Source organism: Panthera pardus, unplaced genomic scaffold (genome assembly GCF_024362965.1).
Source record: "Panthera pardus isolate Hobbes unplaced genomic scaffold, ASM2436296v1 HiC_scaffold_27, whole genome shotgun sequence".
NCBI classification, from domain to species: Eukaryota; Metazoa; Chordata; class Mammalia; order Carnivora; family Felidae; genus Panthera; species Panthera pardus.
Window position 1 is genome coordinate 86,546,487 of NW_026526843.1, and position 26,211 is coordinate 86,572,697.

Sequence of the window (26,211 nt, forward strand, 5' to 3'; positions counted from 1 at the left end):
GTTGGGCTCTGAGCTCTGTGCTGACAGCTCGGAGCCTGGAGCCTTCTTCAGATTCTGTGTGTGTGTGTGTGTGTGTGTGTGTGTCTCTCTCTCTGTCCCTCTCCTGCTAGTACTCTGTCTCTCTCTCTCTCAAAATAAATAAAAAGCATTTACAAAAATAAAATAATATTTAAGACACACATACACATACACACAGGTTCCTGGGACAAAATGAAAACGTCCTACTTCATTGGTTATGAGGGTATTAGATCTCAAATTCGGGGCAGATTTTTCAAAGCAGTAGTTCCTACTGGCTAAAGACATGTGGTAAGAGGGCCTAGTGTTACTAGCATAGGGCTCTGCCCTACTAGAGCCCCAGATATAAACCGTGGCGATTATGATGTTGCAAAAGGAAAGCACCATGAACTGCTTTCTGAAACACCTCACTCTCCTGCTCAACGTCTACTTTTGACTTCCTGGCACCCACCCTCCCAGCTACGCAGACTCTGGCATTATCCCAGCCCCTCCTCCGACTTGCTCATCTCGGTAATTCTGACATTTTGGACTGTGTTCTAGCCATCGTTGTCCTTGCTCTGAAGACATTACTTCATTTGCTTTGTGAGCACAGCTTCATGAGTCAGAACTATTCTCTTCCTACCTTACATGAGGATGCTGAGGTTTAGGGAGATGAGGTGTTTCGCCCAAAGTCCCATAATCTAGAAGAAGAGCTTGACAGTTCTACATCCTGCCTACTCCTTGCAGCCACTCTTTCCTCTCCATTCCTACCGTCTTCACTCTTGTTCTAACCCACGTTTCTTCCTGGCTGTTACAGCGCCTCCACGTTGGTCTTTCTTCCACCAGTCTCTAAATGTTTAAATCTGTCTTCACATGCAGCAGCTTAATACCCTCTAAGAGCCAAAATGTCATAGCACTGCTTTTCTACTCACGAACTCTCCGTAACCCCTCTTTCCTTTTTAAGGAAAGACCGAAATCGCTGGCTTTTCACTCCTTCTCCCCCTTCTGCATTGGGAGGCTTAGGGTTGTCAGTTGGAGCATTGTTTTCAGGCGGGGGCTGGAGTGGGGAGTCCTCATCTGAGACAAAAGGAACAGATAAAACTAAATCCCATGTGGAAGAACTAGGGTCTGAAGCATCAGAAGGGGACTCAAGAGGGCCAATCCAGTTGGATGTACCTGTGTGTTACATTGACCTGGGGTTATTTTCTGGAATATCAGCCCCAGGGTGCTTTTATTTGCTAGCATCAGTGTGAGGGAGAAGGCAGGTCATCCTGATGGAAAGGACCTGAGATGAAATAGGCCTAGGAGTCTGCTTTCTTCCGTCATCACATTCCCAAGACCACATGGGCTAGTTAGCATTTCACATGCCTACCTCCTGCTTCCCACTGTTAGTTTGTTTGTTGGCCTTTTCTCTTGCTCTTTCTTCATTAGAAAATAGCTTCCAGTTTTCTTTACCTGCTGAAATCCTGCTCTTTCTCTAAGACTCACTTCGGGTAGCACCCCACCCATGAAGCCATCTTAGATTCACTTGGCTGGCTGTGACTGACTCTTCCAGAAGATTCTCACAACACCGTGTTTCTCTTTTTGTCTCTTACCTTGTAACGAAGATTTGCGACTTGACGTTCGGTCCATTCAGATACAGAGACCTGCTTTCAGCCTGTTTGATTTGCCACCTATGAACAACCAGCGGGTTCGTCAGATCTTAACAGTTTCACCCTGCCTGGTCTCTTGTAGTCTTTGAATGCATTTGCTAGCTATGTGATCTTGTGCAAGATTTTTGACCTGCCTGAACCTCAGATTCCTCACCTCTAAAATGAGATAATACTGGGGCGCCTGGGCGACTAAGTTGGTTAAGCATCTGGCTCTTGATATGGGCTCAGGCCATGATCCCAGGGCCGTGGGATCGAGCCCCTCCACTCAGTGTGGAGCCTGCTTGGGATTCTCTCTCTCTCTCCCTCCCCCCTTCTCCCCTGCTTGTGTGCTTGCTCTCTCTCTTGACTAAAAAAATAAAACCAAAAATACAATGAGATAATACCTACTTCCTGGCAGTTCTGAGAGTGACTTGAGATAACATACACGAAGTACCCAGCGCAGCACCTGGTACTAAGTATTGATCGGGGACTAGGCGAGAAGTTGAAGTCAGGGACCGCAGACCACACACTCTGACTTCGAAGTGAACTGGAGGAAACTTGTGTCCCTCTACACAGAGGAAGCCTTGTTTTCAAACAGTTGGATCTGAAGGCGTTTCGCACATGAAGCTGTCTTCCCGTCAGGAAGCTGCGGATATTTATTAGATTATCTCTTATGGCCCCGGGGATGAGTTGTCCTGGAAAGTCCGGTGATGTGGGAGCCTGGCCTCTGGAGGACCTAGACGTTCCTTCTCTAACACTGAGGCCACCAAATCATCATCCTCTGCAGCCTGTTTTGTCTCTGCCTTTATGATTTGACATTAAAGGCAGAAAGACCGTTCCCCCACTTCCTTCGAAGATGTCCCGGGCACGGCGCACATCTGCCTCCGAGCCCAGCTCGGCTTTGTGGAGGTCATCCCTCCGGGTTGCTAAGCGGACTGTGTTCAGTCCAGCTCTGCCTCTGATTGTGCGGTGACCCTTCTCTTCACTCGGGGGAAACTTCAGACCAGTCAGATTAGAAAATGTCTCATTCCCAGTCCCCTCTCCCTCCCATATGCCCCGCCACGATCTGGGTCGCATGCTTGGGGTTTTGCATCATCTCCGCAGATTCCTTTCAAAGACGGCCCTAATTCCTAACGGACCCATCAGCCTGCAGCTTACATTTCTATTCTGCATTCTTATTGTTCCCCACAGACTGCACAGGGCTTTCCAGAGCCTTGACCAGACTCTCTTTCTGCACAGCCCTCCTGTGGCATGCCACGCCAGAGCCCCTCTGACGTCTGCCACGTCCTGTGGGAGGCAGGCCTGGAGCGTGTTGTTCTGGTTCAATGCACGCTCCGTCCAAGGGCGGTTGTACCTGCGGCTGTGTGCGCTCAGTTCAGGCGCCGGAAAACAACATGGCTGCAGATTTGACTGATTGTCTCTCACCCCAGTGATTGTTACTCGCGTATTTTTCCTAACCCCGTTGTTTTAGTATCGAGAGTTCCCTCTGCTGCTCTTCCATTTATTTTTTCTTTCTTTCTTCTGATTCAGTTAGGGCTTTTCCTGAATTAGCCCAGCTCAAGCTGGGATCGGGACTTCAAAATCGTGTTCACATCCGGTCACCTGAGGCCCCACCAGTCCGTGGCATGAAGTCACCTTAGTTACCAGGCGGGTTCATCTCACCAATGCATAGAGCATCGGGCTTACGTGTTCTGTGCAGTAGTAGCAATGGGTGATACGTGAATGATGGGACTGACGCTCTGTATTGACACAGTGCCAAGGGCCCTAGAATATTCCATAAACCCCTGAGCCTGTCAAAAGGCACGTGACCGTTGATGATAGGCACGATTCCTCATCTTGTTAAGTGCAGGCACTGAGGCACCAAGAGGCTCTCTCACTGAGAGAGTGCGGTGCAGACCGAGTTGAGTCTCCGATGGAATTAGGACGACGACTCCCTAAGATACCCTAAACCTTTGGGATGTGAGCCTTGTAAATGCACCCGACCTCTCTGAGCCCTCACTTGGGTTTTTGATGCTCCCTCAGTTGTTCATAAGCAAGAAATTCTGGTTCTCAAACCGTTCGGAAGTGGAGAGTATTCTGAGGTCATTCCGTTCTGTGCTCCACGTGGGACTGGGAAGTAAGGAGGTGGCCTCCTTCCCTAATGGTGGCCTTATGAATCGCCACTTGGAATAACCGGAAATTCAAGTGCAAAGTAAAGAGGTAGCCTCCATTCCTAATGGTGGCCTTATGAATCGCCACTTGGAATAACTGGAAATTAATTTAGAGACCTGGCCGTCTAGAGATTCCCAGAACTACTCACTGACAACCTGGGGCCATGCCACCATGCCAACTCTGAGTTTTTAATGACCCATGGACGCAGTGGCCCAGAGCTCTACTTTTTTCTCAAGTGTCCAGTCACTAAGTATCTCAGAAGGTGTTCAAGGGGCACCTGGGTGGCTCAGCTGGTTAAGCGTCTGACGTGATCTCACGGTTCGTGAGATCGAGCCCCACATAGGGCTCCACACTGACAGCGCGGAGCCTGCTTGGGATTCTCTCCCCCTCCCTCTCTCTCTGCCCCTCCCCTGCCTCAAGTAAATAAATTAAATTAAATTAAAAAATTGCAGAAGGTGCTCAGGTGGGCACCCCTGGGTTTGCCGGGTAATGAACTGAAGCCAAACACAACCAAGTGAATCAAAAATGTGTCTTCACTGCCCTCCCTCCCTTGCAGCTCTAGTCATGCAGCCCAGCCCATTCACCTGCGTTGCAAGACGGCCTTTGCAGCAGAGGGGAAGCCATGTTCCTTTTCAGCAAAACACAGCTGCTGCTCTGCCTTTTACCTCCACAGATGGAGCTTTATTCGTTGTGGCAAGGAGATAGATGGCTTCTGTAGTTTTCAAGCCATTCATCCTTTTAGGGAGGGGGGGGACCAAAAGCACCCATCAAATGACACATTTCTAAGAACTCCCATCTAGCTAGGCATCGAGGAGCATGCTTGGGAGGGAGGGGGGGTCATGATTATCTAAGGAGGAACGAGGGAAAATTGCCTTCCCTCCCTCTTCCTCCACAAACATGTCCCTGAGTTTGTGTAGGGAAGGAAATGGTGGCTTGCCCAAGTATCAAAGGGAAAGAGGAATTTATGGAGGCTTTAGGAAAACACTCTAGCACTGTGAGCTGGGACTTTAAAGTAAGGAGGCTGACTTTTTAACAAGCGGAGAAACACTTAAAAGCCAGAATTAGTGTTGCCCTTTAGGGCAGTCACCCTGGAAGACCGTGCACGGGTTCCAACAATGTTGCCATAGAAAGTTCTTCTTTGGAATTGCCTTCACGGCCTTTTTGAGAGACTTGCCTCCAGAGTGGCCAATCTTCGTCCTTTGACCACGGATCAGAGTCTTAGCAAGAGCCAAAAGTCATTCGGCAAGGAGCAAAGTAGGGGGTCCTGGTAGACAGTCAGGAGGCTGACATTTTTGATCAGGGGCACAGCATGACCCCGAAGTAAGGAGACGTATTTTCTATACGATTCACAGGTCTTTCCAAAATGTTTTGAAAGGATGGATAGGATCTGGCAAAGGATGACAGGGAGGGCGCCATTTATGGGTGACAGGGGAGACGGTATTCAGAGGTAAATGCAGGCAATGACTGACTTGTTCCCAGTACCCGAAGAGTCAAGCCTTCCTCCATCTCTGAACTGCTTCCTCTTGGCTCCTCTGCCTCCTATTTGGACTATTTTTAGAACCCAAGCTCTCTTATATATCCATATTCTTTCTCTCTCTCTTTCTCTTTCTCTCTCTCTCCCCCCCCCCCTCCCCTCTCTGTCACAACCTTGGGTAACAATAACGAATGGGAGATTTAGTGTGTGTTACATAGCAAAGGAGGGCATGACAAACCTCACCCCATCGGTGGCCTGGGTAGGGGCGGGGAAGCTGTGTACAGAATCGCGGAGCAGGGAGGAAGACCGGGGACTGATTCCTCACCAGCATTGGATGAACGTCCCACCTTGAAAAGCATTGTTTCAGGGTCTCTCGCCTGCCTTTCGTGCTTTGTATGTTTTGTACTTAACATCACACTGGTACATTCTCATGGTAAAACAAAAACAAAAACAAAACTCAAATAATTCTAAAAAGCTTATTCCAACAGGAGCAGCTTCCAGCCACACCCTTCCCCACCTCCCAGACCCATCCATGCACAGGAAGCAGCCTCTTTCAGTTGTTCTAGTCATTTCTATAGACGTTTGTCTGTTTGTTTATTTAAAATTTTTGTTAGGTGACATACTGTGGGATATGGGTTTCAAAAGTAGAATTCTGCGACTCGTCACTTACGTACCACACCCAGTGCTCATCGCAACCAGTGACCTCCTCGATACCCATCACCCACCTAGCCCATCCCCCGCCCACCTCCCTCCCTCACCCCTCAGTTTGTTGTCTATCGTTAAGAGTCTCTTGTGGTTTGTTTCTGTCTCTTCTCCCCCCTCTTACCGTATGTTCATCTGTTTTGTTTCTTAAATTCCATATAGGAGTAAAAGCATCTGGTATTTGTCTTTCTCTGATTGACTTATTTGACTTAGCATAATACTCTCTAGCTCCATCCACGCCATTGCGAATGACGAGATTACATTCTTTTTGATGGCTGGGTGATATTCCGGCGACATTTAAATAACACGCACATACTACTATTTCTGTGTTTCTCATTTTTAGATACCACTGCTAACTTCTTGTTAGGGTGCTTGAGGAGTTAACATAATATTAATTCCCACTATTGGTCTTTCTGGATGCTCTTAGGATCTTCTCTTCGGGGCCTTGTGTGTATGTGTGTGTGGCTGTATACAGATTCGCTGTGCTTAATATGGGCCCTTCTGGTCTGGAGACCCTGTCCTTTGGTTCTGGGAAACTTTCCATCAATTTTTAGTAATTTCCTCTCTTTCATTTTCATTTTTCTCTTGTGAGAACTCCTGTCATTAAGATTTTGGATGTCCTAGGGGCACCTGGGTGGCTCAGTCAGTTGAGTGTCCGACTTCGGCTCAGGTCATGATCTTGCAGTTGACGAGTTCGAGCCCCGCATCGGGCTCTGTGCTGACAGCTCAGAGCCCGGAGCCTGCTTCCGATTCTGTGTCTCCCTCTCTCTCTCTGCCTTTGCCTTGCTCATGCTCTGTCTCTCTCCGTCTCAAAAATAAAGATAAACATTAAAAAATTAAAAAAAAAAAGATTTTGGATGTCCTGGATTTGGATCTCTCCTTTCCTGGATTTCCTCTTTGTCATCATGATTTTCTTGACACGATATTCCGCCTATTCTACTGTGTAATCTAATAATAAATCTCTCAGATTTTTTATTCCAGGAGCACAGTTTGTCTGAATGTTCCCTTTTTTAGTTTTCTCTTCTTTTTTCATGGGTATACTGTATCCTCTTATCTTCCCTCTTTGCCTCTGCAACCTAATTGCCTTTGTTTTTCTGATTCCTTTTTTTTTTTTTTTTTTTTTACTGTTGCTGTTTTGGCTTCTGTCCTTAATGCTTGAAGCTTTTGGGGGGGAGGATCTTGTTGATTGGTGGGTTTTACTGCACAAATCCATCTCCTACCCCTCATTTTCGTTAGGTGAACCCCAGAAGCTGGAATCTGGAGATCTTTCTGAGACCATTCGGAGAATCAGGAAAGGAATCCTATCTTCCGCTGGAATAGGAGGGAGGGTGGAATGGGGGGAAGGGTCACCAAAGCATGGCTACAGGTATTCTAGAAATGGGAAAGGGGAAGGAAGGGGGCCGAGAGGCCCAAGTTCAGTGTGTAATGCTCTCCTCTGCCCTCGATCATGCTTCAGCTCCCCCAGACTGAAGCTTCTTAAGTTGAATTGCTCTGAAAGAGAACTGTATAGAAAAAGATACTTGGGATTCGCTGCCCTGGCTTTGTTCAGGCTTTGAAACAGCCCTTGTTTTCAGTCTCACACCATGTTCCCGCCTCTGATGGCATCTGGAGCCTGCTTTCGCTGAGCGCCTCAGGAGTTCTGTGGGCCACATTGGCTAATCTCTAAGTGGCCCCCTGCCTCCAGACATTTGCAGTTTAGCTTCCCTTGGTCTGCTTTCCATCTTGCAAAAGATTTTGAAGACTCTTGCCCACCGTTGTCTTTTTTCCAGCTGTCATGAACATCGCGGGTTACCACCTATTCCTTTATTGCCGTTTTGGTGGGCTTTTGGTGAGAAAGGGAGATAAATATTTGTGACCGATCCATCAGGATTAACTACAACTCTGTCCACTTCCAACAGCAAAGAATTCTTCCAAGAAGCATTGGCTCATTTTATCCACTTTCATTGAAAGATGCTTTGTTCTCTTGTCCCTTGCTCCTTTTGCTGAGAGTTCCATATCCATTGAGATCCTCTAAGAACTGAAAAGAAAAACTTGGAGTGTTATACCACATTAGCTCAACTCTTCTCTGGAGCCTGGCTCTGGGTCTTTGAAAAGACTAAATCTCTCAAACGTTTTTCCTGAGAAAACATTCATACATCATTTCTAAGCTGTGTACTCTTCCATTTCCAGCTTTTGATCCTTCCTGAATATCATTTGATTCACAAATATCCTTTCCAAATAGCCTTTGAAATGGGTAAGTGGTTAGATGTGTTGAGTCTGACGTATCGTATGTTGGGCAGGGAAGAAGGCTGGGCACCTAGGGGTAACAGGTAGGGATGAGTAAAGAGAAGACTTCTTGGTAACAAAGTATGATAATAGGAATTCCAGTGGTGATTTCGGAAATCTTTCTAGAAGTTTCCATTGCCATCATTCAGGGCAAATGCAGATTCGGGTGGAGGGACTCGGTTAGGTAAGAGGAACTTCAGGAAGGCCTTTCTGAAGAAGCAACATTTGAATTGAGACTTTCAGACAAAGGGATCAGAGGGGCAAATGCCTCGCATTTCTGGAAGAAATCTCAGCATGCTCAGAGAACAGGAAGAAGGCTAGTGCACCTGCAATGTTTTGAACAGAGATGGAGTTTACAGGTGAGATCAGGGAGGTCAGCGATGGCCGGATTACATACAGTGTTATAATCCCTGATGGGGAGTTCAGCTTCTGTCCCAAGTGGATTGGAAAACCATTGGAGCGTTCAAGGAAGAAAGTTATTGATCTGGTCTATGTTTTAAAAAGCTCATTCTGATGGAGGATGTGTCTGCAGCATGGTCAGAGTCGAAGCAGCAAGACCAAGCTACAAAGCTATGGTTATAACCCAGGTAGGAGTTGATGGTGGCTTGGAGTTAGTGAATGGGAGAGGAGGTGGAGGAAAAGATTTATGATCTGCTATGGTGGTAGAACCCTCAGGACTCGTTAGTGGATTGTATGTGCGGGTGAAGTCTGATGTGGTCCTACATTTGTTTGGTAATCTTTTGACTGGTTCCCAAATTACTGGGATATCACACTTCTGAAACCTCTAGGATTAAATAAGTGTCTCCTCTAATTGACGTAACAGTAATTTACCGACAATTACATTCTGTACTCTAGAAACAGAGAAACTTAGTTCATTGGTGATCTCATCCAATCGCTCAATCTGGTGGCTTTAAAAAAAAATTTTTTTTAATGTTGATTCATTTTTTTGAGAGAGAGGGAGACAGAGCAGGAGCAGGGGAGGGGCAGAGAGAGAGGGAGACACAGAATCCGAAGCAGGCTCCAGGCTCTGAGCTGTCAGCACAGAGCCCGACTCCGGGCTCGATATCAGGAACTGTAAGATCATGATCTGAGCCAAGGTCAGACACTTAACCAGCTGAGCCACCCAGGCACCCCCCACGATCTGGTGGCTTTTAACACCATCTGTATGCTAATGGCTGCCACATTTTTGTCTTCACCTCGAACCTCTTCCCTGAATTTCAAGCTCATAGATCCAACTGCTCACTTCCCATCAAAATATAACATATGCAAACAGCACTCCCAGTTGTTTTCTGCCAACCCGTAGCCCCGGCAATCCTTCCAGTCTCAGGACAGCTATATTTTTCCAATTGGTCGAGCAAAACCCTTAGAGTTGTCCTGAGTCCATTCATTCTCTCTGTCTCTGTCTGTGTCTCTCCCTGTCACTGTATACAATCCTTCTGGAATCCTACACTCAAAGTATTAAGAATTGACCACTCCTCACTGATCTCCACCGCCACCGCCGCCATTTATGCCTCCTCTGGGTTACGGAAAAAGACCGCTAACTGCCCTCACCACTTTGGCCCTGCCCCTGCATTCTCTTCTCAATGTATCAGTCAGAGCGATCTTTAGAAAATACAACTTGGGTCCCATAATAGCTCTCTGTACAGTCTGCTGCTGTGGCTCTTAGTTCTCTTCAGTAGGAAAGTTAAAGGCTCTACATGATCTCATTCTCTGACCTCAGCTCCTACTCGGAGTATTAGGGAATACTTTTCTTCAAGGCTCCATGCTAAATGCAAGTTTCCTACAAAACATCTTTAATTGATTGAGCTTCAGTTCCTCTCCCAAAACACACACAAATAAAAGACATCATGGTCCGGCATTTTGGCTACAAATATTTCCATAAACAGAGCATGTCCTTTCAAGGAGTTCAAGATGACAAGTGAGCCAAAACCCAGACGATAAACAGTGGTAGGGGGCGGCATATTGGAGTTGCATCCCAGAACCCTTGGCCAAAGAAAATGTACACAAAAAAATAACCAAATTCCCTTTCCCCTCTTCTGATCGCTGTTGATTCTACTTTGTTTAGATTGATGAGTCTGTGTGACTTCATCTTGTAACATTTAACTTATTACTGCTAATTTTTATTAGTTTATAAATACGAGCCATTATTGTCTTTAATCCTGAGGGGGAGAAAAAGTCCTTTGGTTATGAGTATGCTATTTTCCTGCATTTATCATCACCCATCTTTCTTTTTTTTTTTTTAATTTTTTTTTAACGTTTATTTATTTTTGAGAGAAAGAGACAGAGAGTGAGGGGGAGAGGGACAGAGAGAGAGGGAAACACAGAATCCGAAGCAGGCTCCAGGCTCCGAGCTGTCAGCACAGAGCCCCATGCGGGGCTCAAACTCATGAACCGTGACATCGTGACCTGAGCTGAAGTCGGATGCTCAACCCACTGAGCCACCCAGGCGCCCCAACCCGGCTTTCTTATAATTAATCATCCCCTGTTCATTCTTGCAACAGAGTCTTGTGCACCTCACTTGCTGGTGGGAGGGGTATGTTGAGTTGGAGGTCCTGAAGGTGCTTGAAATAATACCTTTGTCTTTTCCTTCAAACAATGGTCGGACATGACCAGTGTATGTTTTTTAGCCTTAAAAATGGGCAGAAAGTGGGGCACCTGGGTGGCTCAGTTGGTTAAGCGTCCGACTCTTGATTTTGGCTCAGGTCCTGATCCCAGGGTCATGTGATCAAGTCCCACGTCGGGCTCTGTGCTGACTCTGAGCCTGCTTGAGGTTCTCTCTCTCTCCCTCTCTCCGTCTCTGTCTCTGTCTCTGTCTCTCTGTAAAAGAAAACAAGATTGGCAGAATGTGGTCAAATTCAGAGTAGGTGGTATGGAGGTATTACACTGAGAAGTACTTTGCTTGTATTTAGGTCATTCTAGCAATTGTGTTGAAATTCCTAGGTCTTAATAGCCAAAAGTCTATTATGGTTAAGGTTACATTTATGCCAATGTTTTCTTTTAAGTGAAAATGGGCTTACTTAATGTTTTTTCTTATGAATTTAAAACAATTCAGATGATACAGAAAAGTCTGAAGAAAACAGCAAAACTCAGTCTCTCTTCCCAGAAATAGCTGTTTTTAATATTTCAGTGTGTTGTTGCTAGACTTTTCCTATGCCTTTTTATATAAATATAAACCTCAAGTAAGATCATAACTCTAAATACTGTTTTATAACCGCCTTTCTGCTCAACAATACATCATGAACATATTTCCAGGACAGTACATGTGGATCTAAATAAACCCTTTTTAATGGCTAGATAATAAATGATAAAGATACCTTTTATCTTCCCTAAAAATATCTTAGTAGACAAAATGAATCTAGGCTCCCCTTTAAAATTTAAAAGGCATGCAGTCTAAAAATACAAGGAGATTTTATTTTACTGACCTATTGGATCAACGATATGAAATTAAAGGGGACCTTCAAATACTCTGAACAAAACAGTCTCGGTTACTGAATAAGCTCATTTCTTTCTGTGGCAACTGCAACAAATATTTATTGAGCACCTACTAAGTGCCAGCATTAATCTAGGTGTTGGGGACACGTTGGTAAAGTAGCCGTATGGGATCTTTGCTCACAAAGAGTTCACATTCTCAAGAGTTAGAATCAGAAAATAAACTAGTAAGAAACAGGAAAAATAGCAGATACTGAAACGTACCTGACATTATGTTTTCATGGTAGCATTTAAGGTGACATTTCGGTCCTGAATTCTGCAGATTGAGTCAAATTATATTCCATAATTATATTTTCAGGTTTCAAGACAGTGAAGAACAAATAAATTACGAGTTATTTTTCTCTGCCCTGAACTGGAGAGTGAATCCAATGCCCGAACTGCAAGCAGTATCGTTTACTAAAGAGGTAAAATCAACCTTGCATTTTTAATATCCTTTATCTGAAAAATTAGTTTTCACCATGAAACATTAACAGCCGCGCTTTTGGAAAAAGCGCTTCCGTCTTCCTGGGTATTTGCGGTAAAGGCTAATCGCTTTCCGTGCTGAGTGAACATCTGCTCTATAAGAGCATGACTTCTCTTGTGCAGCTGAATTTTTGTTAACTCCAGTCGCATCCCATTATATGGAAAATAGGATAATAGGTTACAGTTATAAATAGATGTAAACACTGTTATCAAGGGATTCTGCTAACATCATCGTGAGCCACGACAGCAAATCTCCGATGGTGCGTGCTTCAAGAGTCCCCAGTGTATCTGTGGCTGTGCATACAGGTTTGCCTTGGGTGACAGAGGATAGTATGGGGACGCGCATGTCACAGTGCAGCCAAATTTACCATAAAAATTCAGCAGGAAAATGCTTGGTTAGGGAAAGCAAAGTTCATGTGATCTGATGGTGCTCTCAACATTGTGGCATTGTCTGAATTCCCTAAGATCTCTTTGGACCAGTTGTCTTCAAGGAGTGGGGTGGGGGTGGGGGGGGGTTGTTTATATTTTTAACATGCTCCAGAAATTGATTTTCTTGGGAACGTCCCTTGATAAAGCAAATGTCATGTGGTTGCTCCCAGAAAGGAGGCATTTATTCTTGCCTGTCGCTGCTAACCAGCTCATTCTGGCCTGAACTGGTCTACTGCCCCTGGAGAGTTCCCTCAGGCATGCTGCTATTCTGGAGCAGTCAGGCAGCCTTAGAACTTCCAGATGGTTGGGAGAGAGTGGTGGCCTTTGGAGTCGCACAGAGCTAGTGTTGAATTCTGTCTCTGCCACTTGCTTAGCCGAGCGGCTTTGGGGGACTTAACCCATTCGCTTATAAATCTAATTCTCAGACAAATCGTGAGTCGGTAATCCACTCTCAGCAGGTTCTATGCTCAGCACTGGGGTCCAGAGTGAAGGTCATTATTGCTGCCTTTTGCGGGGGGTGGGGGGCACTGCCCATGGGGGCATCAATACACTCACTCATGCTTTGGAGTATGGCATGATACAGCCTGCATGGGATGGAATGGGTTGAGGAGGAAGCCTCCAAGAAATTATACTGGGGTGGGGGTGGCAGTGCCTGGGTGGCTCAGTTGGTTAAGCGTTCGACTCTTGATCTTGGCTCAGGTCATGATCTCACGGTTCGTGAGTTCAAGCCCCATGTTGGGCTGTGCACCGACAGCGTAGAACCTGCTTGGTATTCTTTCTGTCTCCCCCTCTCTGCCCCTCCCCTGCTCATGGCACACGTGAGCTCGCTGTCTCTCTCTCTCTCTCTCTCTCTCTCTCTCTCTCTCTCTCTCTCTCTCTCTCTCCCCCTCCTTCAAAATAAATAAACTTTTAAAAAAATGCTTAAAACAAATCAGAGTGGCATTGGGGCCGGGGGGTGGGTGGGCAGCAAGTCTTCTCAGGGGAGGTGACACTTGAAATTTGAATGCTGAATAGTACGAGTTAGCAAGGGGGAAGGGGGCACATCCTGGCATGAAGGCACGAAGGGAGGAGTGGAGGAGGAGGAGGCTCGAGATACCCGCAAGGCTGAGGTTTGAATATTGTCCTGCAAGCTCTGGAGGCCAGGGACGGGGTCAAGGAAGAGAGTGACATGATCACGTGTTCCCTGTAGAGGGAGCTTTGCTCTGGGCTGGATGGTGGGCAGTTTGGAGAGGGGACTTGGGAACAGGTAGACCCATTAGGAGGCTCTTGATGTCCCGTTGTCACCATGACAACTGCAAACACGTAAAGCACATCCTATGTGCCGAACACTAAGACTGGAAAGATCTACTGACTCATTTAATCCTCCTCGGAACCCTAGCAGGTGGATACTCTTGTGATCCCCATTTTAGAGATCAGGAAGTTAGAGAAGCAGCAAGTGCGTGGTAAAGTTAGAATCGCAACTCACGCCCGTTTCACTGTGAAGCATAGAAAGAAAAAAAAATCTTTTTTAATATCATCATGATCGAACATACTGCATTTAATTAACTAAAACCCAAGATGCCATCACAAAAACAGATCAGTACTATCCTTCGGTAACCTTTTCATTCTTATCCGTGCAGGTACTTAAAAATGAGAGATGGCATTTACATTCTACCTTTTCGCTCCATGTTATAGTATCCTGGGCTGGTTGGATAGCATCCATTTGTCCTGTTAGGACTTTTCCCTGGCCCCCTCTCCCCTGCTCTGAGTCCCAGGCAGCTGACCTTTATGGGCTGCATCAACGGGTCTGCTAGCCCTCTGCCCCCCACCTCCCTTGGGTTGGCCAGTGGCATGCGCCAGCAAGAGAATGGAGGGTGGGAGGAGAGAGAAATCCTGTCCCTCCCTGCCAGTTCCCATGGACTAACCACGTCCTCCATAGCTGCCCACCACTCCAGACTCCAGTGCCCACCCTCAGGAACCCTCCAGTAACCATTACCACCCCTTTGGCCCCAGGCGGTGGTAACGGCCCCCCTTCCCCCCTTGCTACACTCCTCAAGGGGCTGGAGGATCCCCTGACCGCTTCCCGCAACTTGGTAAACGGTCACTTTATTTTAAATTCCCCGCAACTTCCGCGATTTGCCCATGTCCTCTGTTTCCTGTGGCATCCTGACGCGCGTGCTTTTTCGTGCTAGTTGGCGACTGCCTTTGTTGTTCTTTTCCTTACTTCCTACCTGTCTCCTTTTCCGTTGCACCCAGTCCACCACCCAAACGTTCACCTGTACATTGGGGACTTCGTCATTTATTGCACAAAAATATAATTCTAGGGGTGCCGGGGTGGTGCAGTCAGTTGAGCGTCCAATTCTTGATCTCGGCTCAGGTCGTGATCTCACGGTTCGGGAGTTCGAGCCCCACATCGGGCTGTGCGCTGATGGCGTAGACCCTGCTTGGGATTCTGTCTCTCCTTCTCGCTTCCCCTCCCTCCTTGCTTGTACATTCTCTCTCTCTCTGTGTCTCTCTCTCTCTCAAAATAAATAAACTTAAAAAATGTTTTTAATATATAATTCTACCACATGCATTTATCTGTGGTGTGTTTTTCTTACGTAACGGTTCATCATGGGCAGTCACTCTAGTTTAATATGTATAGACCTGAGCCATTCTTTAATAGCTGTAGTATGGATACAGAATAATTTATTCATCCATTTTTCTGTTGATAGGCATTCAAGTCATTTTTACATGTTTGCCTCTGACATCGTGGTAGCTTATCACTTTAATTTTTATTTTCCTGATGACTGGGCTAATGATCTTTGGGTACGACAATTAAGAAAGACTTTTTTCATAGCAACCCAGCATGCGCATATACAGTGGAACAAAAGTTTCACGAATCAGTACTATTCTAACTACGCGTCGCGCAACGTGTTACTTTCTTTCTCTTTTCCTTCTTCCCTCCTTTCCTTTTCTTGCCTCTCTCCCCCCACCCCCTTTCTTTCTCTCTTTTGAGTGCAGTTTGTGACCCGTTAAGTTGATTTAAGGGCCCAGAAAAGGATCACCGCCCACACTGGAAGAGAAGCCACCAGGCGGGAAGGCCAAAGATTCGCTCTCCCCTTAGCCACCCCTCCCCCATTTCATCCCTTACCCACTCTGTTGCTGGGACAGTTACTGAGCTGTGGACGTCAGGTGCCTCAGAAGTGTGGAGCAGAGGGTCTGAAACCACATGAACCCGAGTTCACATCCTTAGCTCTGTGATTGACTAAGCGGGTGACTTTGTGCAAGTTACTGAACCTTTTAGGTTTCCTCCCCTCAGAAATGGAGATGACAATAGCCCTTCCATAGGCGTAGTTGTGAGGGTTGAGGGTGGTACACATGAGGCCCATGTCGCCACACCTGTCCCATAGTAAGGGCTTAAATGTTAGCTATTATTATTGTTTATAAAATGGAGAGGTCTTGGGGCTCCTGGGTGGCTCAGTCGGTTAAGCGTGTGACTTCGGCTCAGGTCATGATCTCACGGTTTGTGAGTTCAAGCCCCGCATCGGGCTCTGTGCTGATGGCTCAGAGCCTGGAGCCTGTTTCGGATTCTGTGTCTCCTGCTCTCTCTGCCCCTCCCCTGCTCATTCTCGGTCTCTCTCTCTCAAAAATAAATAAACATTAAAAAAACAAAGTGGAGAGGTCTTAACTTTCTCAGGTGAAGGGGCCGGGCCTTGAGCACTCAGCTTCCAAGGCTATGGTCAGTGATTCCACCCTTAAAGGTAGGAGAACCACAACAGGAAGGTGGCATCAGAAAAAGGGCCTGTGCTCCAGCAGTGGGCTCGTCCAGTTGTTACTTATGTGCCGTGAGACTTTACTCTTTGGGTCTCTTATCAACTCTGCTGACCAAGCCTGGGAGCGGGTTCTGTCTGTGGGAGGCATTTGCGAGGGGCCAATTCCTTTTTCGCCAGTTTTAAAAAGAAAAGAACCTAGGTATGAAATGGTACCAATTTGACTTCGTCATGAGAACGTAACTAGATCCCAGAGCCCACAGTGCTCTGGTATTCCTAAGCTTGTTATTGTTGCGTAAAGAGGATATAAGATAGCTTGGGAATGTTACCAGTGAGTCTATAATCTCATGTGAAAATATTTAGCGCGAATGGGTTGAGCATAATATTGCAGAGTTGATACAGCACCATCAGTAGTGAGAAGTCCAGGATTTCCTGGACCCTGTAAGTGTGCTGACATGTTAATATCCAGTCATGCCCTGAGATGCTCAGGTCAGAGCCTGTCACAGGTTGGGTTCTCCAAGAAGCAGGTGGAGTTGAATGCGCAGGGTGTTTATTTGGGAGTGTTCTTGGGCTCGATACGTATGAAAGGGAGAGGCAGGATACAGGAGCAGGCAGACAGAACAGTTGAGGCAGCCCACGGGGAGCTCTGGAACTAGAATGGCCTTTCCGAGCTGTCCCGAGTTGGGCCACAATGGCTTGGCCTTTATCCTTTAGCCCTGTGGGTTGCTTTAGGAAGGGGTATGACCTTGGATAACGTGACTCCTTGCAGCCAAGATAGCGCTTAAGCTGAGGCCATCCCTGCAGGGGACTCTCAGCAGCTGGGCCACCAAGTCCTTCCTCAAGGAGGTCCTGGATGGTACCTCAAAGCTTGGCGATGAGCTATTCTTGAAGCTCTTGTTTTTTGTTTTGATTAAAAATAATTGACATACAATATTGTATTCGTTTCAGGCATATAATATAGTGATTCGACACTCATACACATTGCAAAATGGTCACCTAGTTACCATTTCTCTGTCACCATACGGTGTTATTGACTGTATGCCCTCTGCTGTACATTATGTCCCTGCCGTAGTTATTTTATAACTGGAAGATTGCACCTCTTAATTCCCCTCACCTACTTCATCCATCCCCCATTTCCTACCCGCTTCGGCAACCATCAGTCAGTTTGTTCTCTGTAGCTATGAGTCTGTTTCTGTTTTGTTCGTTTGGTTAGTCTTCAGATTCCACATATGAGTGGAGTCATGATGGTATTCCTCTTTCTCTGTCTGACTTATTTCACTTAGCGTAGTGCCCTCGAGGTCCATCTGTGTTGTCACAAATGGCAAGGTTTCCTTCTCTTTTTTTTATGGCTGAATAATATTGTACGTACAGACCACAGTTTCTTTATCTGTTCCTTCATCGATGGATGCCTTGGCTGTTTCCACGCCTTGGCTATTTTAAATACTGCTGCAATGAAACATAGGGGTGCGTATGTCTTTTCAAATTAGGGTTTTCATTTTCTTCCAATAAATACCTAGAAGTGGAATTGCTGGATCGTAAGGTAGTTCTATTTTTAATTTTTTGAGGAACCTCCACACCGTTTTCTAGGGCGGCTGCACCAGTTTGCATTCCTCCCCGCAGTGTATTTCCTCCATGTTCTTGCCAGTGCTGTTATTTCTTACCTGTTTAATTGATTTATTTATTTTAGAGAGAGAGTGTGTGAGCAGGGGAGAGGGGCAGTGGGAGAGAGAGAGAGAGAGAGAATCTCCCATCAGGCTCTGCACTTATAGCCGGAGCCCAACGTGGGGCTTGATCTCACAACCCTGGGATCGTGACCTGAGCCGAAATCAAGAGTTGGTGACTCAGTTGATTGAGCTACCCAGGTGCCCCTCCTCTGCCCGGCTTTTTTTTTTTTTTAATTTTTTTTTAACATTTATTTATTTTTGAGACACAGAGAGACAGAGCATGAACGGGGGAGGGTCAGAGAGAGAGGGAGACACAGAATCTGAAACAGGCTCCAGGCTCTGAGCTGTCAGCACAGAGCCCGACGCGGAGCTCGAACTCACGGACCGCGAGATCATGACCTGAGCTGAAGTTGGACGCTTAGCCGACTGAGCCACCCAGGTGCCCCTCTGCCCGGCTTTTGATATTGGGTTTTATGAGTGCTTTCTATATTTTGGATATTAACCCCTTATCAGATGCATCATTTGCAAATGTGTGCTCCCATTCAGTAGATTGCCTTTTTGTTTTGTTGTTGGTTTCCTCTGCTGTGTAAAAGGTTTTTAGTTTGATGTCATCCCACTTGTTTATTTTTGCTTTTATTGTCCTTGAAGCCTTTGGTGACCGTTCTTGGTATCAACTGGGGACCTGGCAGTGTGGTCCCGCTCCCCTGTCATTGCCTGATCTTTTACCCGTGGCCAGGAATTAACAGGAGAGCAGTTAACGCTGGAAGAAGCCAGGAGGAGTCAGATTAGTTGTGTAGATCTGTGGGGACCCAGTTGGGCAGAGAAGGCCTCTCCCTTAGAGCTTTGAGGACAGCCAGCATATTTGGGGGATCTGCCATAGCGGGGAAATCCCGGGCGGGACTTCAGGACAAGATCCACCAGGTTGTGGGGGCGGCGCCTGGGTGACACGGTTGGTTGAGTGTACACCTCTTGATATCGGCTCAGGTCACGATCTCAGGGTCATGGGTTTGAGCCCCACATCGGGCTCTATGCTGAGTGTGGAGCCCGCTTGGGATTCTCTCTCTCTCCCCCCCGTCCCCTTCTCTCCCTTTCTCCCACTGGGGGAACCTGCATATCTTTACTCCTGTGCTGAACGTTGTCCATGACACGATCTCTTCCCTTAACTGGGGGGCCTTACCGAGAAATGCAAAGGGACTTCCTGGCTGACGAAAGCCGAGCAGGCCTCAGTACTACTGATTCCACAACCAAAGTCCTGTCTGTGTCCGTGTTGATGGACGGGATGGATGGTCAGGGTACGTACGGGTTTGGGACACCTTCCTAGTCTACCCTGATTAAACTGCTGTGTGGGGGAGGGGCCAGAAAAGGGGAACAGGACCAGTGGCTTCAGCCAGCGGGGGGCTGAGTAGGAGGGTGGTCTGGGACAGGGGATGGGAGAGGCGGGGCCTCTCTCCAAAGCAGAGAGCACAGTGATGGGGCGTCCTGAAGTGAGCACTGTCCAGCCATCAGGGGGAAGCCGGCAGTCGGCAGGCTTGAACTGACAAGCCTTGAGCCCCTCCCGGGGGGCAGAGCTGGCTACGTCCCCACACCGGTGAGGTTCCAGCAGGGACCAGACACCGCACACTCAAGAGGAGTCATGGACACGGATTTAACGAAGGGACTATGGACAGAGGAGCGGATAGGGTTACAGGACCCAGTCAGGGCAGCAGAGCACTCAGGGACCAGCAATGGAGGGAAACCTTTACTATCCCTCGGTCTGATTCTTGGAGCCCAGGGGAGAAGCCGGCAGAAGGTGGGGGGAGGGGAAGTGGAATCAATACCCTGATCTCTTGGTGCTGCCCATTGGCTGGACCCACCCAGCAGCAGCCACAGAACGAGGAAGCTCGGGGTGTGACGCAATCCACAGAGGTTGGCCTCCCAGGGCAGTGAGCTGGGTGAAAAGGGCAGAAAATGGATCTTCTGGGGGCAAAAAGAGAAGGAGCCTGCGCAGTCCATTGCCAGAATACAGACTTGGGCTCAGGCGAACCATCCTCCCAGCCAGGGGATAAGGCTAGGTCCAGACAGCAGCTCCTGGGGCTTGGTCTGCTTAATGGCAGGACTGGTCCCCCAGACTCGGGTGGGGCTCCCCTGCATGTGATGGTCAGTTAGCTGGTCTCCGCCCATAGGGCTGGGGTCCGATAACAAACAAGCAAAATTGACAAAGAGGACTGTGGTCTGGGGCTAGTCTAGCTGTGATCAGTCCCGCTGCCCTTTGGTGAGAGACCTTCCTACGTGGATGGGTGTTACTCCCCGTGACCGTGACGGTGGCCTGTGGCCTGCATTCTCAGGAGTTCCTTGGTGAGGCCTCTGCCTGGCTCCCACGGCAGCCCACGGTGAGCCCATGAGGCTGTAACTTAACACTCGCTCCATGATGTGACTGTCTGCGGTCTCAGCACGTTGTCCTGGTGTGGTCAAGGCCTGGAGACCCCATTTCCATTCTGTTGTGCTTGTCCACAGATGGTAGCTGTAAAACCGGCAGAATCGGTCCCGCCGTTCAGAGCCTGTCTGGTTACTCTCAGAAGTCACGTTTTAAAAAATAACACTAAATCGGTCCTCATATAAGCTTTATAACTTTTGCACCGTGTGACTGGCGTCTTATCTTTTGACATTTCTGAGAAACATTGTATGTGGCTTCATTTTACGAGCACCGTAACTGCCGAAGCATTAGCAATCGACCCTAAAGCCCTCGCTTGCCGCATCGGGATGATCTTCTAGCCTTGGCAGTGGGGAGTGGGGACCAGTCGGGTGCACCTTGGGATACATCTTCGGACACCCCGGTTGTTGAGAATCTTCTTCGGGTGTTTGGAGGGTGGGATATCCTGTGACGTTTTATTGTCCCACTCTTGAGCGAAACTAAGTATCACTCCCAATTTATAGATTGGAAGCTGAGACTCAAAGGCATCCCTAAAGGTAAAGACTAAACTAACTGAAGTTAGGGGCCTGGTGCCAACCTTTTAAATAAGCAGTTATTTCTAGAATCTGAGGTTGAATTTAACAGTTGAAATGAAAGACTATTAGTCATGCTCGCTGGAGTTTAAAAGTAGCTGACGGACACATGCCGATTGCCTAACGCAAAACGGTAACCTGGTAGGGAAGGATCCTGCCAGAATCCGCTTTGGTTTGAAGCGTTGGGTGATGTCTACTTTAATTGCCTGCAGAAGCCTACAGCTCTGCAGGCAAGAGCTTTCAAGTCTTCTTGAAAACTCTTTTTACCCTGCAATGCGGTATTAAGGAAAGGTTTCTTGTTTAAAGGCCACACCTATGTTTTAGCTACACTCAGATGGCCATTCTTGCAAAGATTTGTGTAGGGCAGGGGAAGCAATTGGGAAATACTGGCATGGTGGCAAACACAGAAACGGGCGGGAATAGAAGCAAACCTCCAGGTTTTCTAGGTGAGCTTTTCCCTGTGTTATCAGAATGCTCTGGACCGTCTCACCAAGTATTTGCAAAATTTCCTCCCCAGATTTCAGTTTGATTTACTGAAGTTTAATTGTCTTTGCAATTTTCTCAACTTAACTCAATTAGTTCTGAGGTCATGTCAACCTATTAGAAGGCAGTAAATTTAGGAAAAGCACCATTTCAGTCCCATACGTGCTCCTGGACTGGTCTACAAATTCATAGCTATTTCCCACAGAAACGTCTTTTTTTTTTTTTTTTTTTTTTTTGAGCAAGTGGAGGGGAATAACAGAGTGAAATCACTAACATGACTCCATCAGCCTTACATTTGGGAGGAATAAAAATAACCTTGTTTCAGTGAAGCGTGGAATTTAATTGGCTCCCGATCTTTTCCCCTCATGCATCTGGTGGCCGGTACTACAGGAGAAAATTTTAAACTAGAAGGAGACATAATCCAATTAAATTTCCTTTTAAAAATGTCAAAGCAAATAAATCCAGAGCCCAGGAGCTCACACACAGCTCTGTTATTCTCACTGGGCAGCTGCCGCTTACTGGGTTTCTAGCCGGTGCCACCTTTGCTTCAAGGGCGTATGATTTTTACAGATCGGCAGCTCCTTTTTTTTTTTTTCGCCATTGATGAGCAAGTAATTTATTGCCAACTTGTCTGACGTTGTAAGTAGCTGTAGTCAAAGCCAGTGGTTCCCAGCCTAAAATTTCAGCGTCACGATTTTGCGTCATTGTTGAGTTTCACTCTGCGTATCGTGGCCGTTCCTTCTTCCAGCAAATACTGTTTATGCTCCAGGTGGAACTGAATTCTGTTTCGAGATTTGGGCGCAGTCTCTGGAATTATCTGGAAGTTTGTCAGGAAGTTGCTGGGTTCCAAGCTGTGCTGTGACTTTCATAGACACTATTAATTTTGGTAAATACCAAAGGGCAGAGCGTCTTTGTGTGACTTCCTCTAGAACCCGACTTGGAGACAAGGATTTGAGTGTAGATAGATTTGGGGGGCAGGGGCAGGAAGCAAAAGGGACACTATTAAGGGGGTGGGGAATGAAGGGCAGGGCATTTCTCAAACTAGTGACACGTTTTGGTGACTAGAACTTAATGCCTCTGGGAAACTGAGGGATCCCGTGGCCTGGATGTACCTTAGTGTTTCCCCCCACTCCCCAAAGTGCAAGGGAGTTGTGGTATTCATCCATCAGCTCCCATCAGTCATGGATGAAGGCTACTTCTGAAGTGGGGGGAAAAGAATGAATTCACAGGCCCTCGTGCCATGTCACAGGGGCAGTTAAAGTGGGCCTCCGAGGCCAAAGAAAAGTTTTCGCACAAAAGAACGCAGGTGCTGGTGGTCGGAAGTCAGGCTGGGGCGTGCCAAAGTGGAAGGGGTGAGGGGATCCGGAGGGGCGCTGGCAGACCCTGCTACGTACGGATATTTCAGATCTGGAATGGGAAGCGTCGGCTGCTGTGGATGAGCTCTCCTGCTGGAGACTTCCCATGCTCGTATTTCCACTTAAAAACTTACGTGCACTGCTGGGAATACGATAATCTGGAGTTTTCTTCTCATCTTGTAGTATAGCGTGAATAAAAGGTCAGTGAACACGAAGAATATTTTTACTCACTGCCCAGATTGTCATATTATGTAACATAGAACATTTGTGGATTTATTAGAGCAATTAGGTGGCGGGAGTGTGGGGTTTCTCGTGTCTCCCAAGACCTCTTTATTTTGCAAAGAGACGGCCCATGGGACTCCTTTAGATGGACCCCAATTACAGGCAAAACTATGAAGAAGATTCCTTTTCCCTCTACTTTATTGATGCCTCTCCTCCCCCTGAGTTTCTTCAGTCTTAGGTCCCGCTTCCCACCCTCCTCTGGATCTCGATTTAATTTCTGTCGGTCCATTTAAACTAGTACCTGTGAAAATCTCCCTAGGATTGGGGGTTGGCTACAATTCTGGCACCAATTCCAATGTGTGGCATTTTTGCCCTACACCAAGCAACTCTTGACATCAGCTGGGGGGTCCTACAATTCGACTCCGTTCTGTCGTGATCTACTTGGAGAAAGCATCAGATCCCAGTGGGTGTATCACCTGTGCTTCTGGTCAACTGGCTATAGACGGGAGGTTCCCACAACCCCCTCCTTGGGTTCGGTTAATTTGCTAGAGTAGCTCACAGAACTCAGAGAAACATTTTACTTACTTGATCACTCGTTTCTTATAAAAGGATATAGGGGTGGCCTGGGTGGATCAGTTGGTTAACCTCCCGACTCTCGATTTCAGCTCAGGTCATGATCTCACGGTTTGTGGGTTTGAGCCCCGCGTCAGGCCCTGCACTTAACGGCATGGGACCTGCTTAGGATTCTCTGTCTTCCTCTCTCTCTGCCCCTCGCACTTGCTTTCTCTCTCTCTCCCCCTCTCAAAAATAAATAAACATTAAAAAAAAAGGATATAACCCCAAACAGCCAGGGGGCAGAGATGCATAGGGCAAGGTAGGGGGGACAGGCAGGGAGCTTCCACGCCCTCTCTGGCCACCCTCCTCAAATCTCCACGTGCTCACCAACCCAGAAGCTCTCCGATCCCCATCCTCTTGGGTTCTTACAGAGGCTCATTACAAAGGTGTGATTGATTATTAAATCATTGGCCATTGGTGATTGAACTCGACCTCCAGCTCTGTCCCTGGAGGTCAGGGGGAGAATAGAAATGACGGTTCCAACCCTCTAATTACAAGGTCTGTTCGCCTAGCAACCAGCACCCCCTGTCCTTAGGTGCTTTTCTAAAATGTCTCATTAACATAAGACACCTTATCACTCTCATCACTTAGGAAGTTTCAAGGGTTTTAGGAGCCGTGTGCTAGAAACAGGGACAAAGACCAAATATACATTATCTTATTATGGATCACAATGTCATATTGGCAGTGAATGGATCCTGGGTTCCTCAACCACTGCAAATATTGCCTGTGGCACTTACCAGGTATTTGGGCAGAAAAAGTCACTCCCACTTGGATCCTAGAAAATAGTGACAAAGGGAAACCAAATGGAGGGAAGTGGTTTTGATTCTAGAGAGAGAGCATAGCCATGGAGTAAAGAAATGGACTCTTGTGTCTTTTCATCTTACATTATCCTTCATTTCAAACCTCAGGGTATTTACTTGAGCTTCATTTTGCCCAAGTCTGGCTTATGGTTAATAAGTATAATTCTCATCTCCAAATTCTTGTTTTAATGAGATGTCTGAGGACATATTGAACAGTTGAATGACTATTGATTAAAATATATCATTTTGTGTGTGTATATATATCTGCATATCACATACACACACAATGATTTGCTGCTTTTTGGTGTAGGAAGGACATTTCACCAGGTTCCACGTGGCACGGATTGTACAAAATACGCCCTAGGGCTTAGTTTAGCCATCATCCATCCGGATGGCCATTTCCTTCTTCACACAGCCAGTTGGTGGTTTAGGCTCAACCTCCAGTGTCTGACAGGAGGCATTCTTGAGAAAGAACAGGAACGTCCCTTCCAGAATCACATTGTTGGGGCACCTGGGTGGCTCAGTCGGTTAAGCGTCCAACTCTTGGTTTTCGGCTCAGGCCGCGAGCTCACGGCTTTGTGGGTTCCAGCCCCACGTTGGGCTCCACACGGACAGCACAGAGCCTGCTTGGGATTCTCTCTCTCTCTCCCTCTCTCCCTGCCACTCCCCCACTCACGCTGTCTCTGTCTGTAAATAAATAAACAAATAAATATATAAACTTAAAAAGAAAAAGAATCCCATTGTTTTCGACTCAACTCCTCTTGTTGAAAACGTTAGGATCAGATGTAGCCAGGCAGGCTGAGAGCCAGCTGCTTGTAAATAGGCCCACTCCTCTGATGGGCTTTGGAGGGCAGCTCAGCAGCTAAGCAGAGCTCTGGAGCCCGCCTGCTGGGGTTACAGTCCAGCCTCCTCCTCTTAACGGGCCGTTTTCTGGACAAGCTGCTTAACCCTTCTGTCCCTCAGTTTCCCTTTCTGTAAATAGGCATCCAAATAACACCTGCCTCTTAAGGGTTTCTGTGATGGTTAAATAACTTAATACATGTAAAACACAAGAGTACCTGTTACATAGTAAATATCCAGTAAATGTATAAATGCCTTAGAGATGCCAGTGCTGGGTGTTCTGATTCTGATTCTCTGTTAGCGTTATTAATCACCACAGTTTTACGTATCACCCCTATTTCAGTCACCTCCACGTCTTTGCACGGTTCTAGACTCTAGGTCCATGCTCCGTAGAACTCTGTTTACCAGAATCTTAACCTTAATGTCCTAACGGGCACCTCAAATGTTCAAAAATGTCCCAAATTGAACTTTATTTTCCCCTCTGATCCTTACTTCCCCACTTAAAAAAAAAAAAAAAAAGATGTTTATGGGGCGCCTGCGTGGCTCCGTCGGTTAAGCGTCCGACTTCGGCTCACATCATGATCTCAGGTTCGTGAGTTCGAGGCCCACGTGGGGCTCTGTGCTGAGAGCTCGGAGCCTGGAACCTGCTTCGGATTCTGTGTCTCCCTCTCTCTCTCTGCCCCTCCCCCGCTCACGCTCTGTCCCTCTCAAAAATAAACAAACATTAAAAAAAAACAAAAGTTTACAACTTCTCTCCCTGCTTTCCTTATTTTGCTTATAACATCACCCAGGGTTGAGTGTTGAGCGCCCCACATCCACCCCCCAGCCCCCCAAGTTCATGTCTACCCAGAATCTCAGAATATGAACTTATTTGGAAACGGGTCTTTGCTGATGTAATTAAGAGTTAAAAATGAGGTCATAC

At 47.0% G+C, this 26,211-nt stretch overlaps 1 protein-coding gene across 2 annotated transcripts in view; it reads left to right on the top strand.

Moving 5' to 3' along the window:
- The window catches only part of EFHC2 (EF-hand domain containing 2), a 183,274-nt gene that overhangs the window by 154,309 nt on the left and 2,754 nt on the right, over positions 1–26,211 (top strand). For both annotated transcript variants that reach the window (XM_053891684.1, XM_053891685.1), the window contains one exon: positions 12,005–12,110. In XM_053891684.1, coding sequence (XP_053747659.1) covers positions 12,005–12,110 — 106 coding nt within the window. The remainder of the gene's footprint in view (positions 1–12,004; positions 12,111–26,211) is intronic.